The sequence below is a fragment of the Tachysurus vachellii genome, chromosome 1 (assembly GCF_030014155.1).
Source record: "Tachysurus vachellii isolate PV-2020 chromosome 1, HZAU_Pvac_v1, whole genome shotgun sequence".
Lineage (NCBI taxonomy): Eukaryota > Metazoa > Chordata > Actinopteri > Siluriformes > Bagridae > Tachysurus > Tachysurus vachellii.
The window spans coordinates 7,058,690-7,073,160 of NC_083460.1; the positions used below are offsets into that span (position 1 = coordinate 7,058,690).

The window sequence follows — 14,471 nt, forward strand, 5'->3', positions numbered from 1 at the left end:
AACTGAGAGGCTGTTGTGCTACTACACGCATTTTGGTGTCTTTGTACAAATTTAACAAAAATCATGTAAAATTAAGGTGGGAGATTTGCCACAACCACCAGAGGTGACATTTTACAATCTTGTTGCATATTATGATTAATAGTAGTATTAGTATTAATAGTATCACTTGCTTATTTGTTGTATTTTTAATTCCAGTTGTATCCACTCAGGGGTCTTCACCCTACAAACTCAAACTGAAATGCAAAATGCAAGACAAAAAAATTCATACAACATTAATATATAACCATTGTCCTGTAGCATATTATTATTATTATTATTATTATTATTATTTTATCCTTATTCTTATTATATTATTATTATATTATCCTTATTCTTTTATTATTATTATTATTATTATATTATTCAATTATTATTATTATTATTATTATTATTACAGTAACAATTCTCCACTTAATGCAGCTGTTTTGTGTATGTTTACCATTTTAAGTAACATATTATGGCTTGCTTATCTATCTATCTATCTATCTATCTATCTATCTATCTATCTATCTCTCATATCCATCCATCTATCACATATCCATCTATCCATTATACAACACTATATATGTATCTCAGGGCACAAACACACACTACATCAGCCCACAACACTATATATGTATCTCAGGGCACAAACACACACTACATCAGCTCACAACACTATATATGTGTCTCAGGGCACAAACACACACTACATCAGCCCACAACACTATATATGTGTCTCAGGGCACAAACACACACTACATCAGCCCACAACACTATATATGTATCTCAGGGCACAAACACACACTACATCAGCCCACAACACTATATATGTGTCTCAGGGCACAAACACACACTACATCAGCTCACAACACTATATATGTGTCTCAGGGCACAAACACACACTACATCAGCCCACAACACTATATATGTATCTCAGGGCACAAACACACACTACATCAGCCCACAACACTATATATGTGTCTCAGGGCACAAACACACACTACATCAGCCCACAACACTATATATGTGTCTCAGGGCACAAACACACACTACATCAGCCCACAACACTATATGTGTCTCAGGGCACAAACACACACTACATCAGCCCACAACACTATATATGTATCTCAGAGCACAAACACACACTACATCAGCCCACAACACTATATATGTATCTCAGGGCACAAACACACACTACATCACCCCACAACACTATATATGTATCTCAGGGCACAAACACACACTACATCAGCCCACAACACTATATATGTATCTCAGGGCACAAACACACACTACATCAGCCCACAACACTATATATGTATCTCAGGGCACAAACACACACTACATCAGGGCACAAACACACACTACATCAGCCCACAACACTATATATGTATCTCAGGGCACAAACACACACTACATCAGGGCACAAACACACACTACATCAGCCCACAACACTATATATGTATCTCAGGGCACAAACACACACTACATAATATAATGTAGAACATGTAAACTGTACACACACAGAGCAGAAACAAACCCCTAACCCTGGAGCTGCAGGATAACTAATTCATTCATTAGGTTCATTCAGGATATCAGTTTATTTTAATACGTATTTGTTATAGCAGCAGCAGCTCAGATTTCCAACAGAAATAAATAAAAACTGAAATAGAAAAACTTCTCCACATAAAGCGATTAGACATTGATGATGATGATGATGATGATGATGATGATGATGAAGATGAACAGTCATGCCTTTGATATATATATAATTGATGTCTTTCTCCGGTAAAGTTCGGGTTATGGTTTCACACACTGACTAGAAACCTGAACACACATCATCTCACACAAAACAACAACAATAAGAGTTTGTTATTCTGAAGCCTCACACTTTCCTCCACAGCCTTAAAACACAAGAGCAAAAGGCTAAAGACTTACCGTGTGGTTCAGAAAGCAGCTGCTGGTGTTAAGCCTGGTTCTGACACACGCACGCACGCGCACGCGCACACACACACACACACACACACACACACACACACACACACACACACGCGCGCGAACACATGCACGCACACGCACGCCACGCCCGACTGAAGAACTGACCACCATCAGGCTTCTTAAAGACACCGCGACTCATAACACATCAGGCTTTAAGACACACAGACACAGACACACACACACACACTTTTTCCACGTGTGAAGTTTTCCATACATTTCCATTAACGTCATCAAAAAGTCAGCTTAGATGGGGAAAAAAAGCAAAAAACACAAACTATAGTATAGCAAACAACATAAAACTACTTTTTACTTTCAAATACTTTCAACCCATGCAGCTATTTTGTGACACGATAAAAATAAGACTGATGCCTGAGATGGATTATCACTTAAATCACAATTATGACATGCGTGATTTCTTATATTTGACATTCATTCACCTTCCATAAATGCTGGAATATGATCAGTGTTGGATGATGTGTGTGACCGTATCCTTCCTCATAGGAAGGAAACCAGAGAACCCAGAGGAAACCCATACAAACACAATGACGCAAAAATGCAAAAACATCACACAGACAGAATCCCAAGTGCAGAACTGAACCCAGGACCCTGGAGCGGTGAGGTGAGGTGAGGTGTCCAATGTTTGCAGCTGCACTACAACAATATACACCCAGATAGAGATGTTCAAAATATTTTAAAAAAGGAATTATTAAGAGTTAAACGCACCACAATGATGACCATCACTGAGCTGCAACCAAACAGCACCCACAGGAACAACCACAGACTGTAAAACCACAAATCTGACATCATCCTGGTTTCACAAGTAGATTAGATTTAGATTCAACTTTATTGTCATAAATTTACTCATGTACAAGTACAAGGCAACGAAATGCAGTGGTTTTCACATATCCCAGGCTATTATGAGCCTGGGGTCAGAGTGCAGGGTCAGCCATCGTGCGGCGCCCCTGGAGCAGGTGAGGTTAAGGGCCTTGCTCAAGGACCCAACGTAGATGTCTCAGCAGCTTGCGGGCTTGAACCCAGCGCCTGGACCGCTGGACCATCACGTCCTTACAAGTAAAATACGTCTCAGTGTGAACACTAAAAGTGACACAACGTTTGATGTTCTGGATGGAACGTGTACTTGAGGTAACTTCTGACAAAATGGCTTTGATGATTATAACTAGCAGGGCAATTTTCTGTAAACACAAGTAAGGACACTGAAGTAACCTTTAAGAAACGTTTATAAGGTGGACAGAAACATGCCTTTCAGCTACAGACAAACCCACATAGAACACACAATCACTACACATGCATTCATTTACTGGTTTTCAAAAAGGGCAAGAGAATGTGTATTAACATTAACAATTATTTAAGCGTTATATAATGCTTACTAACTATACGATGCCTGTCAGTCATAGAGACAGAAGAGCACACACTTACTGGCATTATTTACTTAAAAATATGCTTTGCCTCGAGTTGGACCTCATCACCCTGTTGTAGAGCATCGAGAGTAAGACATTTGCATAATGTTTAAATATGTAAATAAATAAATAGTCCCTAATATTAAACATTTTCCAAGTAAATACTCATAGATGACATTCACAATTAACCACAAGTACTGAAGATACTTGACAGATGTTCTATGGAGCCTTTATAAAAAGAAAACAAAACAAAACAGGACATTAAAAGAGTTCACAACCAATAAAATTTATTCAGGTATATATTACAATTATGTACATTATCCTGTAACAAGTAAATATTAAAATAGACATTTTTAGAACCATCGTTCAAAAGGCGTGTCGTAAAAAATAGTTTTTGTTTTGTTGTGATCTCACATTAAAACTGTAAAAGTAAGTTTCCTTTTGCTAACAAGAAGACACATCGATCCTTTTTTTTTTGTTTTGTTAGTGTGCGCAAGACACGACGGGCAACACGGAGGAAGTGAGTGTTACTAAGAGACGACAAAGGCGGGAGAAAGCAGGACCACTTACATAAACCTCACCACAGCACAGCTTTCAGAAAAAGAAGTACAAACCTGCAACGCATGCACGGCATAGAAATCACAAGTCAAAAACACCTGCTGTGATGAATCTAGGAGGAAACGTGTAGTAGAAGAAGAAGAAGAAGAAGAAGAAGAAGAAGAAGAAGAAATAAAAAAACAACCTAACAAACAAAACAAACATAATTCAAAAACACATGCTTAAAGAGTTAAGCCAACATCAACGACAGAGAGGACGCGCAATAGAAAACCAACTTTGGTCCATTAAACATTTGACAAAAAGTTTACAATCAAAATATCTATTAACTTCCTTTCTGTTATTTTCTCTTTTTACAAGTTAAAAATAATTACATGGCTATTTACAAATGCACAATCAGTATGTATAAAATAAGTTAAAAAAGAATGAAGAGCACAATATATACATCATGAACACTCACTTTTGAAACAAATTGGAACAAGACTGTTCTAACAGAGGAGAGGTAAAGTGTACACTTCTAACTTTTCCCCTCTCCTGTCGCTCGCTCTGATCACTGAGGATAGGCATCGCCCTCTGCTGGCTGGATCGCCTCTGTGCAGCTCTGCCTCCTTGCCTGTGGTTCTACTGTTCTGCAACAAGGACTTTACGTTTTAAGTGCATTTCAGTTTGGACCTAAAGCCAGCAGCTTTAAGATTCTATGTTTTGGGCTGCATTCTAAAAGACAGAAGTGCATCTGGAGCAGGTAAGTGTATTCAAACAAGAGCCGATACAGGGAAAGGTAATTGGACCTTCAGGGACGCAATGCTGAGCCTTGGACCCGATACAGAAACGTAGCAGGTGCGTCCAAGTCTTTTGGCAGACACTCCTATTCAGAATGACAAAAAAAATACTGCAGACTTTTTAATCTGCAGAGATGGAGGACTGTTATTCAGTTATGCATCACTGTTATTAATATTTTTTGGAGTGTCTGGTTATATGGTGCAAGACTGCCCACCCCCTCTCCCCCTCACACACACACACACACACACACACACACACCCTAACCCACCCACCCGCCCGCCAGCTTGCCCAAAACAAGTGCTTTTGGTGTTTCTCTCCTACTCTCGAGCCCTGGAGAGATGAGCCTTGTCAGTTCATTTGGATCTAGGCCCCGGCTCGCTGCTGTTATATTGGGGTGAGGTCAAAGTCATCGTTGACCTCGACAAGGGGGATGTGAAACTCTGGGATTTCGAAGATGCTGGTTGATTTGTAGGTGGCAGGGTCCAGCTCCTGTAGCTTCAGCTGCCACTCTAATCGCTGAACGGCATTAAGAGCCGCTGCCTCGTGCTGCTGCCTCATCAGGAGACACGTCTGTGACACACGAAAACAAAAACCATTATGTTGTACACAAAGGCCTTACAAATCTGATTAAAACACTGAATTTTCTTTTACATAAAACATATGAACTTCAAATCCATGTAACGGAATTGTTCGTGTTTTTCTTGCCATAGCAACCACCACCACGACACCAATTTACCTTTAACTTGTCGAATTTGTCATCCACATCCTGAAGCCAAGACATGAACTGTCTTGCATTAAACCGATCTCTCACTGAGGTTTTCCCATCATCTCCCTGCCACACAAGCAAACAATACACATGTGTATAAAACAAACAATTTGAATATGTTATTCTCTTTGTGACAAACTGTCGTAACGAGTGCTTTCTGGTATTTTTTTAAAATCCTGAGCCAAGATTGTACAACACTGACAAAGGTAAATGGGTGCAATTTTCAATACACAATACTAGACTAAGGGGGACACGGTGGCTTAGTGGTTAGCACGTTCGCCTCACACCTCCAGGGTCGGGGTTCGATTCCCGCCTCCACCTTGTGTGTGTGGAGTTTGAATGTTCTCCCCGTGCCTCGGGGGTTTCCTCCGGGTACTCCGGTTTCCTCCCCCGGTCCAAAAAGACATGCATGGTAGGTTGATTGGCATCTCTGGAAAATTGTCCCTAGTGTGTGAGTGCGTGAGTGAATGAGAGTGTGTGTGTGTGTGCCCTGCGATGGGTTGGCACTCCGTCCAGGGTGTATCCTGCCTTGATGCCCGATGACGCCTGAGATAGGCACAGGATCCCCGTGACCCGAGGTAGTTCGGATAAGCGGTAGAAGATGAATGATTGAATGAATGAATGAATACTAAACTAGGTGTAGACGATGTGTCATCAACACACAACCGAGTCACACATAAGGACAATTAAAGATCTCGCAGCAGCACCAATAAAACAGCAGTGTGATACAGGTAAAGACTGCTAGTATATACCTGTACATCCTGGGGCATGTTGTATACTTCTGCATCCAACAAGACCGTGCAAGCACTGAAGGGTAGTGTTTGATTGGCTAACGTTCTTGCAGCACGATAATGGACACGTAGGACTTCTTGCTCATTGGACACAATCAACTTCTCCTGTGAGGTGAATAAAAAAAGATCCAAAATAAATATATACCAAAAAAAAAGTCATTTAACGACGCGTGTAACGTAAAATAACCGGACACTACCTCTCCATCAACATTATTCAACTTAGAGAATGTACTAATAAAGACAATAAGAAATCGCAGGTAAGAAGCGGCCACTTACCCGTTCAATGCTGTGCTGCAAGCGCAGTTTCATGCGCACAACCTCTTGCTGTTTGAACATCTCTTTTAGCGGTTCAGGTAGTGAGGGTGGTGGTGCAATCTAATAAACAGAATTCGTACGTTATTTTGGTCGACTTGCGATTTTGTTTTGTGAATATTTTTTTCCCCGATAGTAAGTGACTCACCGTTGGAATACAGAGCTTACTCAGAGGATTCCCATCAAGCAGGTAGGACCCATTAAATGTAACATACTCATCATAGTATTGTGGTGCTTGAGGAATGACACTAAACAGCACCTTCCTCTTCTCCTCAATCTTTTTGCGGATATGCAGGAACTCGTAATAAGGATTTGACCTTTCGGTCTGGTAGGGCTGAATTTCCTCAAGCTTAAGGGAGTCCACGATTGCAGCCAGAGACTGTTGGGCCTTTTCTTTAATCTGCTGAGCTGAAAGACTGGCTTGCGTTGAAGGAGAAGCTCTGTGCATCTTCCGTTTTCTTGGATGCGTGACCTGGATGTCAACATCATCATCCAGAGTTTTCACTTTTGTCCTGGCTCCAGTTGGATCACTGTCTCGATCTACCACTGACAGTGGAGAAGAGCTTCCAGATGTTGCTCCACTGGTTAGTTCTGATTGAGAATCGAGTTGAACTCCGGTGCAGCCAAGATTCTGCTCTCCATCTGATGGAGTACCTGGTTTTGCAGATTTCTCTTCACCATCAAGTTGGTCTCGCATCTCTGCATCAACATCTGCTTTACTGTCTTGGAGAGGCTGGGTCTGAGCCGCATCCTCTGCAGCCACCACTTTCTCTACTTGCGTCTCAGCATTGACCTGGCTATGGTCTGGTTCTTCCCCTGATACTTCCATTGGCTCTTCAGATATCTGTTCAGGACTAGAACAGTGAAGGACATTTGAAATCGAAGGGACAGGCAAACTAAAATCCTTCATCTCCAACTGTGCATCGGCTGCACCTACATTCTCGCTGGAGTGACTTGACCTGCAGTCGTCTGGTGAAATCCTTTCTGCAACCTGCTGAGAATCTCGGAGCACACTGACTGTACATGGCGGTGTTTTAGTAGACTCCTCAGAACTGCTCCTACAAGAGCTAACAGATGGAGCTTGGCTAGCTGTCCAATCCATTGCATTTCCAGCAGAAACATTCTCCATGCACCTGGCCTCCATTATGATTTCAGGACCCATCGATAAACTTCTTGTTCTTTTCTCTAGTCTCAACTCTATGTCTATCCTTGGTAGCTGGTCATTATTGGGATCAGACAGAGGATCCCATGTGAGGTTAACTGAATGCGTAGGTGTTTTAGTGGAGCTTTGCTCTGGCTGTGAGGAGGCAGCCTGTGCCACCTGAGCCACATATGTTAACGAGGAAGTTTTGTTTGAGCCTTCGGTCGTTTCTGTGTCCGGACTGTCAAGTTGATTTTGTCCACTTTGCTCTGATAAAGTATCGGTGTCTAGCTTGCTGACCTCTGCTGTATTTGGCAGCAAACTGCTGGCTTGTGAAAGGCTAGTTTGTTGACTTGCGTTATCTTTTACTGAAGTCTCTCTGGAGTTCGATACACACGCAAACTGGCTGCTTGAACTGCTGCTCGCATCCTCGACCCCAACAGAATGTTCGGTTTCGGGTATAGTGCAAGGGAGGTGCACTGACAATGAGCTGTGAATAGTAAGACTTTCCTGTGTGACTGCTCCACTGGGTTCAGTCTGGTGTACTTTACCAGGCTCCTCGCCGGAGTATGCTACATCACCGACTTTCGGAGATTCTTCAATTGGTCTGTCTGGTTCACATAGTACAGCTTTAGCATCCTCGTCCAGGACAGCTCTTAAGTAAGGAGACGCAAGTTTACTTGGCAATGGTGTTCGACTGCCAGAAGCTGTGTCAGGAAGACTGCTGGTTTCTTTATCGTTGAGAATTGGTGATCTGGAGGAGGACTGAACTATAAGGGAAGACTGAAGGAAAGGCGGCTGGGAGTCAGATGCTTCCAAATTGAGATCCGAGTCGTATTCTGCGGGCCTGGGAGTTAACATGCTAGCCTGGCAAGAATCCTCTGAACTGGCTACTGAGATCATAGACACTGATCTTGAAATGATACCAGAACGTTCACTGTCGGGTCTTGGAGATCGACTAAGGCTGTTTTCTATTACGGGACCAGACTTTCCAAAGCATGAGAGATTCTTTGCATCTAGTGAAAGTGTCCTTCCACCGGCTGCATCCTTTAAGATCTTCTCACGACCGGACGTCTCTGGGATTTCTGAGCTCTTGGAGCGTAAGAGCTCTTTGTTTGCATGAGGTTCGGTAGAAGTGGAAATTTTTGCTTTATCTTTGTTTTTCTGCTTCATAGAGTCGGCTCCTGGTCGTTGCTTTAGCCGTTCCCTTTCTTTTTGCTTGATCTTTTCCAAGTGTTTCTTGTGCCACTGCTCAATCTCCTGATCTTTCAAGCTCAGCATTCGTTCAAAGCTGGTCTGCATGAGGTCATCGTTAACCAATCGTTTCTCTTTGGGACGGGTTTCCTTTTGTGTAGTTGATGCTTTGGATTTGGACCTCTCTGATTCGGACTCAACAGGCCTTGCTTTACAGAGTTTGCTATCCCTATTCTGCTGTGACCTCTCTTTATCCTTGTCCTTTTCCTTGTGCCGCTCTCGGTCCCGGTCCCGGTGCCTTTCCAAATCTCTATCCCGCTCCCGTCTGTCCCGGTCTTTCTCGGGGGTTTTCATAACCTCTTCTTTTAACTTTAACGTTACTGCTTTATTGCTCTCAGAGGTGTAACCCTTTTTCTCTTCCAAAAGAGATTTGAGGTTTGAACTTGAGGACGAGAGAGTGGATTCTTTCGCTTTTTCTTTTTTCTTCTTGTCAGAGTCTTTGTCTTTTTCTCTTTCCTTTTCTTTAATCCGATCATTTTTGCCATGATCGCTGTTCTTCTCAGGAGCCTTTCCTTTCTTTTCAGAACTCGTTCTATCCTTGTCCCGGTGATCGCTTGACGAATGCTCTTTCTCTTGCCGTTCTTTCTCACTTCTTCTCTCGAGCTTGTCCTTACTCTTTCTGTTTTCTTCGTACTTTTTAGTAACGGAAACCGGTTTAAGTTTTTCATTTTCTTTGTGACTCCTCTCACCAGACAAATTAGACGCGATTGTTAATCTGTCCCTTTCTTTCCATCGATCTGTAGAGTTGTGAAGGTCAGATTTATCCGACAAATGTTCCAATTTGGCTTTCTTTTCTTTTTCTGCCTGCTTTTTCTCACATTTGTCAGATTCCCTGTCTTTTGTGGGTAGCCGTTTATCATTTTTCTCTCGAGAGCCCTTCTCTGTAGTCTCCAGCTGATTGTGATCGACCAGATTTCCAGTAAGAGGCTTGTCTTCTACCTCCTCTTTTATAAAAAGACTTGGAATGGAGTCTTCAGGCTTTCGCAACAAGTTAAGACATTCTGACCGGTCGTCATTTTCAGCCCCTTTCCCATCCTTTCCTCCTCTTTCATCTTTATATGCCATCTCTTTCTTTTCTTTTTTTACAAGTTTGTCTTTCTCTCGCTCATCTTTTTGTTTTCTCTCCTTGTTGCTGTTGCAAACCGAATGTTTGTCTTTTAATGTTGCCTTTTCTTCTTTAACAGGTGATGAGTCAACGGACTTCTGAGGAGAACAACTGCCTGGTGTCTCGCATTTCCCTTTAAGTTCTTCACTCTCATCGCTTTTGAAGAAATTCTCTTTCCAAAATTCTCGGTCGAACTCCAAGTTCCTATGTCCGTCTTTTCTTAGTTCTTTCTGGCGATGCCGATTCCGCTCAGACTCGTAGTCTTTCCTGTACTTGTCCTTCTCCTTGTGCTTTAGCTTATGCTTCTTGACAACCTTGCCGTCTTTTTCAGCCTTCCTAAAGACTCCTTCAGCGCTATCCATACTATTGCTTAAACTGGCATCTTTGAAAGGGCTTGAGCTTCGGTCATCTCCATCCACGCTGTTTTCCTTATAGTGATGTTTGCTCTTGTCCTTGTGCTTACAGCTCTTACTGCTGGAACCTTCTGTATAGTCAGAATCTGTGTAGTGATTGTACTTGACACAATCCATAGGGCAGGATCCATCTCCAATGGAGACAAAAGTCTTAGCATTTTCCTGCTTTAATGGAGTCATTTGTTTGTCAGTTTGGCCGTAACCGAGCTTTGGTGATTTCACAGCCGACAAATGAAAGAGGTGCACCGATGAATCGTCCTTTGGGCTGAAGGACATTTTGAAAGAGTCTTCCTCCCGAACACTTTTATCAGAATTGTCAGACACCGTGGCTGTAGAAAACAGAAGAGTCTTGCTGTTTTCTTTTCCGTCCTCTTGAACCTCTTGATTTTCCTTGTTTTTGCTTTTGTTCTTCTTGTTTGCCTTGCCTTTTTCTGTCGATGTTATAGTTAAGCTTTCTCTTTTTGTCCGGCTCTCTGTTTTGTGAGTATCGTTGCAGAGTGACCTGGTCGGTGAACACTTTCGTTCTGATGAAGCCTCTATTTCATCATCTGAACTATCTGAACTGCAGTACAGTACTCGGGATGATTTGGGCTTTTTTACTTTGCACGATGACGCTGTCTGATCGCTCTTGTTGGACTGTTTGGGTGTGTAATGGTTTTCCTCCTTTTCCTCCTTCTCTTTCTGACGCACATCTCGTCTCAAGATGTGCCGGTCATTCAGGGCCTTGCTCAGATCTTCCTCCTCTTCCTCATCCTTGAACTCGTACTCATCCACACCAGACACTGAAGACGTTGCCTTTGCTGTGGTCGATTTGCCGTCAGAGTCCTTTTCAGTGTCTGAGTACTCCATATTCTCATCTACACTGGAGGGGTTTACTGATGGAGGGTCCTCAGAGTCTGTAACAAACAGCACAAGAATTACTCAATAATCAAGTTGATACCTAGAATGCTTAGTGGAGAACTTGGGGGAGAACTTAATGCATTAGATCAGGGGTGTCAAACTCAGGCCCGCGGTGTAATTCTATTTGGCCCGCGAGATCATATCAAATGTGCATTACAGCTGGCTAGCCGCATGCTCCGCTAATACTACAAATCCCAGAATGCCTTGCCACTGTATTGACGCGTAGTCACGAACATCAAGCGCCCGTCATTCTCTGTTGACAGTCGTTAACGACCATGTTACAGTCACATCGGGCAGGTTAACTAAACCCTCCACAAAAATGGCCAAAGAAAGATGGACAATAGGAACTTTCAAGACAGGTGGGAGGCAGATTATCTGTTCACGAATATAAAGGACAGACCTGCTTGTCTTGTGGGAGGAGCTAACGTGTCTGTAACGATAAAATATAACATAAGAGGACACTATGAAACGAAACATTATGAGAAGTATAAGGTCCTGGACGGTTTTGAAAAAGATTCACTTCAAAAAGGAACTTAAAATAATCCAGTGACAGGCATAATTTATTTTATTTATTTAAATAAGAAACGAACACCACTATTGTGTCTTTTATTTCAAATTTAATTTCTTATGTGTTTGTAATATCAAGCTCTGGTTGTTCCAAATCCTGTGTTCAAGCAAAACTAAAGTTTGTTTCCACATGAAAAAGGTTGAACATTACGTATCAGTTGCAGTTCTTTTTTCAATAAATATTCAGTTTGGCCCGTGACTTTATCTCAGTTTTATATTTGGGCCCACTGTGATTTTGAGTTTGACTCCCCTGATCTAGATCAAAACTGAGACAGATACGCTATATAGCCAAAGGTTTGTGGAGCCCATTCCAGATGTAGTTCCCATTTGCTGCTTTGATTACTTCCACTATTCTATGTAGGCTGTGCAGTAGATTTTAAAGTTTGACTGTAAAGAATTTGTGCCCATTCAACTACAGGAGTGTTGGTGGTAACTGAAGTCGGGTTAGGAGGCCTGAAAGTTGTTCATCCCAAAGTTGTTCAATTAGGTTGAGGACAGGGCTGTTCATGTTTATAGTTTCCCAAGGTTTGTTCCAACCTTGGGAAACTATGTCCCCATGGACCTCCCATTAATCCCTCTAGTTCCAGTGAAGGTAAATCATAATGCTACAGCTATAAAGACATCCTGTACAGTTGTGTGCTTCTAACAGTTTGGGGGAAGAACCACATACGATCAGGAGTTAAACCTTTGTGGAGACGTTAATCTCTCTGTACCTGAAGAGCTGTCATCTGGGTCAGACAATGGAATCTCCCCCTTCAGTAGCTGCTCAACCTCCTGAGAATCAGCAACATCCACTGGCCGCTCGCCTCTCTTGTTTGCCTGGAATGCATTTCCTCCATGCTGCAAGAGTAACTTCACAATCTGCAAAAGAGTAGGTAGATATGCAGCAGGCAAAAAAAACTGACAAACTGCACAATTTACTGAACAAATGATTACAGAAATTTATTACACAAATCATAAAAAAGTCTTTTAGAATCTAATACGCTTTTCTATTTTTAAACGCTTGTACGAACGATATCAAAACACTTTGCAAGTGAGAACGTTGCAAAGAAGCATACATCTTTGTGTCCACTGCTGGAGGCATCGTGAAGAGGGGTATCATCATCCAATCCCTGCGTGTTCACCTCAGCTCCTGCACCAATAAGAACCTTCGCTACATCATAGTAACCAAGATTGCAGGCTTCATGTAGAGGTGTCCATCCTACAAAAAAAAAAAAAAAAAAACAGAGTCGGCTTTTCGTTAGAAAATTAAACGATGCATTCTTGCATAAAAATGACCGTGTTCAAAGCCGACATTACCTGCGAAATCTTTCATGTTTACATCCGCCCCTAGTCCAATCAGCTCCTTGACTTGTTTGACGTCTCCTCTGATGGCAGCCATGTGAAGCGGTGTTTCTCCGCGCTCGTTCCTCTTGTTCACCTTGTCTTTCTGACGCGAAGTTGAGCTATTCGGGGTCTTCTTCTGCACTGCCGGCGCTTGCGAGGGGTGGCTTGGTGTGGTGTCTGCATTGAAGATTACGGCACTATAAATGATATACTGACATGTCTTCTGGAGAGGAAACGGTTCAAACTTTTACTACGTCCTCAATTTTCATTTTCAGGAAGTGAGAGTAGAATATGAGGATATTGGTTTACAAACCTAAATTTATTGCAATCTTTAAAAGGATTTGTTGTGCATTTCTTTGTATGTGTAGCAAGATCCCTTGTTATTGGTTTCAGCAGAAAACTACACGAGTACCAAGAACACAGTTCGTGTCATGCAGCTGACAATTACCTGGACTGTTGTCTCTTGCGGTCATCTGCATCAGCAGAGCCATCTGCTTGCGTTCCGACAGCGGGTAACCAAACAAAATATTCACAGGGGTGGACTTTTTACCCCCAGACTCCTTTTTTACCCTCTTTTTATCAGGACCATCTTTATCTGCATGAAGAGATGATCAACAGAAACATTTTAAACACCAGGAATCGTGAATTTCTTGTGATGGCTTAAAAGCTTCGTGTTGTTTTTGAAAAAGCGTCTAGCAAGTAACAGAGCAAAACAATACAACCCGAATAAGAAAACTGCTGAAAGCTTGTCTAAATACATGCATTATTCATTGAAAGCAGTCACCTCAAATGTGTGTGCATGATTTTACAGGCATGCGTGTAAAATGGATATTGCAGACGTGTATGCTGGAAGATTAGATATGCCATAACTATAGTCAATGATTAGAAAAAACAAACAAACAAACAAACAAAAAAAACAAAACAAAAAGAGCCACAAAAAAAAACCCCAAAGGGGAAAAAAAAAAACAGATCAGAAAGAGCTAGATTACAGGAAGTTCATGTGGTAGGAGTTAGTGTTTAAGAAAGCAGTTCTCTGGCAGAATTTTAGATCATTAGACCTGAATTATTATACTGCAAAAGCTAAATATAATATGTCAGGAAGAGGGTGTGTTGGGATTTATTTA

The 14,471-nt window shown here is 41.9% G+C and overlaps 2 protein-coding genes across 5 annotated transcripts in view; both read right to left on the reverse strand.

Moving 5' to 3' along the window:
* twsg1a (twisted gastrulation BMP signaling modulator 1a) overlaps positions 1 to 2,032 on the reverse strand; it is an 11,911-nt gene extending 9,879 nt beyond the window's left edge. Inside the window, exons 1-2 of one of the 2 annotated variants that reach the window (XM_060870523.1) lie at positions 1,960 to 2,032; positions 171 to 233 (exon numbers count right to left, since the gene is read on the reverse strand). The gene's annotated coding sequence lies outside the window, so the exon portion shown is untranslated. The remainder of the gene's footprint in view (positions 1 to 170; positions 234 to 1,959) is intronic. The other variant, XM_060870532.1, reaches the window with a different exon arrangement.
* A 3,022-nt stretch (positions 2,033 to 5,054) lies between these two features.
* ankrd12 (ankyrin repeat domain 12) overlaps positions 5,055 to 14,471 on the reverse strand; it is a 34,980-nt gene continuing 25,563 nt past the window's right edge. For all 3 annotated transcript variants that reach the window (XM_060870562.1, XM_060870546.1, XM_060870554.1), the window contains 9 exons: positions 13,796 to 13,942; positions 13,321 to 13,524; positions 13,080 to 13,222; positions 12,735 to 12,882; positions 6,790 to 11,450; positions 6,606 to 6,704; positions 6,291 to 6,434; positions 5,509 to 5,604; positions 5,055 to 5,342 (listed from right to left, as the gene is read on the reverse strand). In XM_060870562.1, coding sequence (XP_060726545.1) covers positions 5,157 to 5,342; positions 5,509 to 5,604; positions 6,291 to 6,434; positions 6,606 to 6,704; positions 6,790 to 11,450; positions 12,735 to 12,882; positions 13,080 to 13,222; positions 13,321 to 13,524; positions 13,796 to 13,942 — 5,828 coding nt within the window. In that variant the 3' untranslated portion in view covers positions 5,055 to 5,156. The remainder of the gene's footprint in view (positions 5,343 to 5,508; positions 5,605 to 6,290; positions 6,435 to 6,605; positions 6,705 to 6,789; positions 11,451 to 12,734; positions 12,883 to 13,079; positions 13,223 to 13,320; positions 13,525 to 13,795; positions 13,943 to 14,471) is intronic.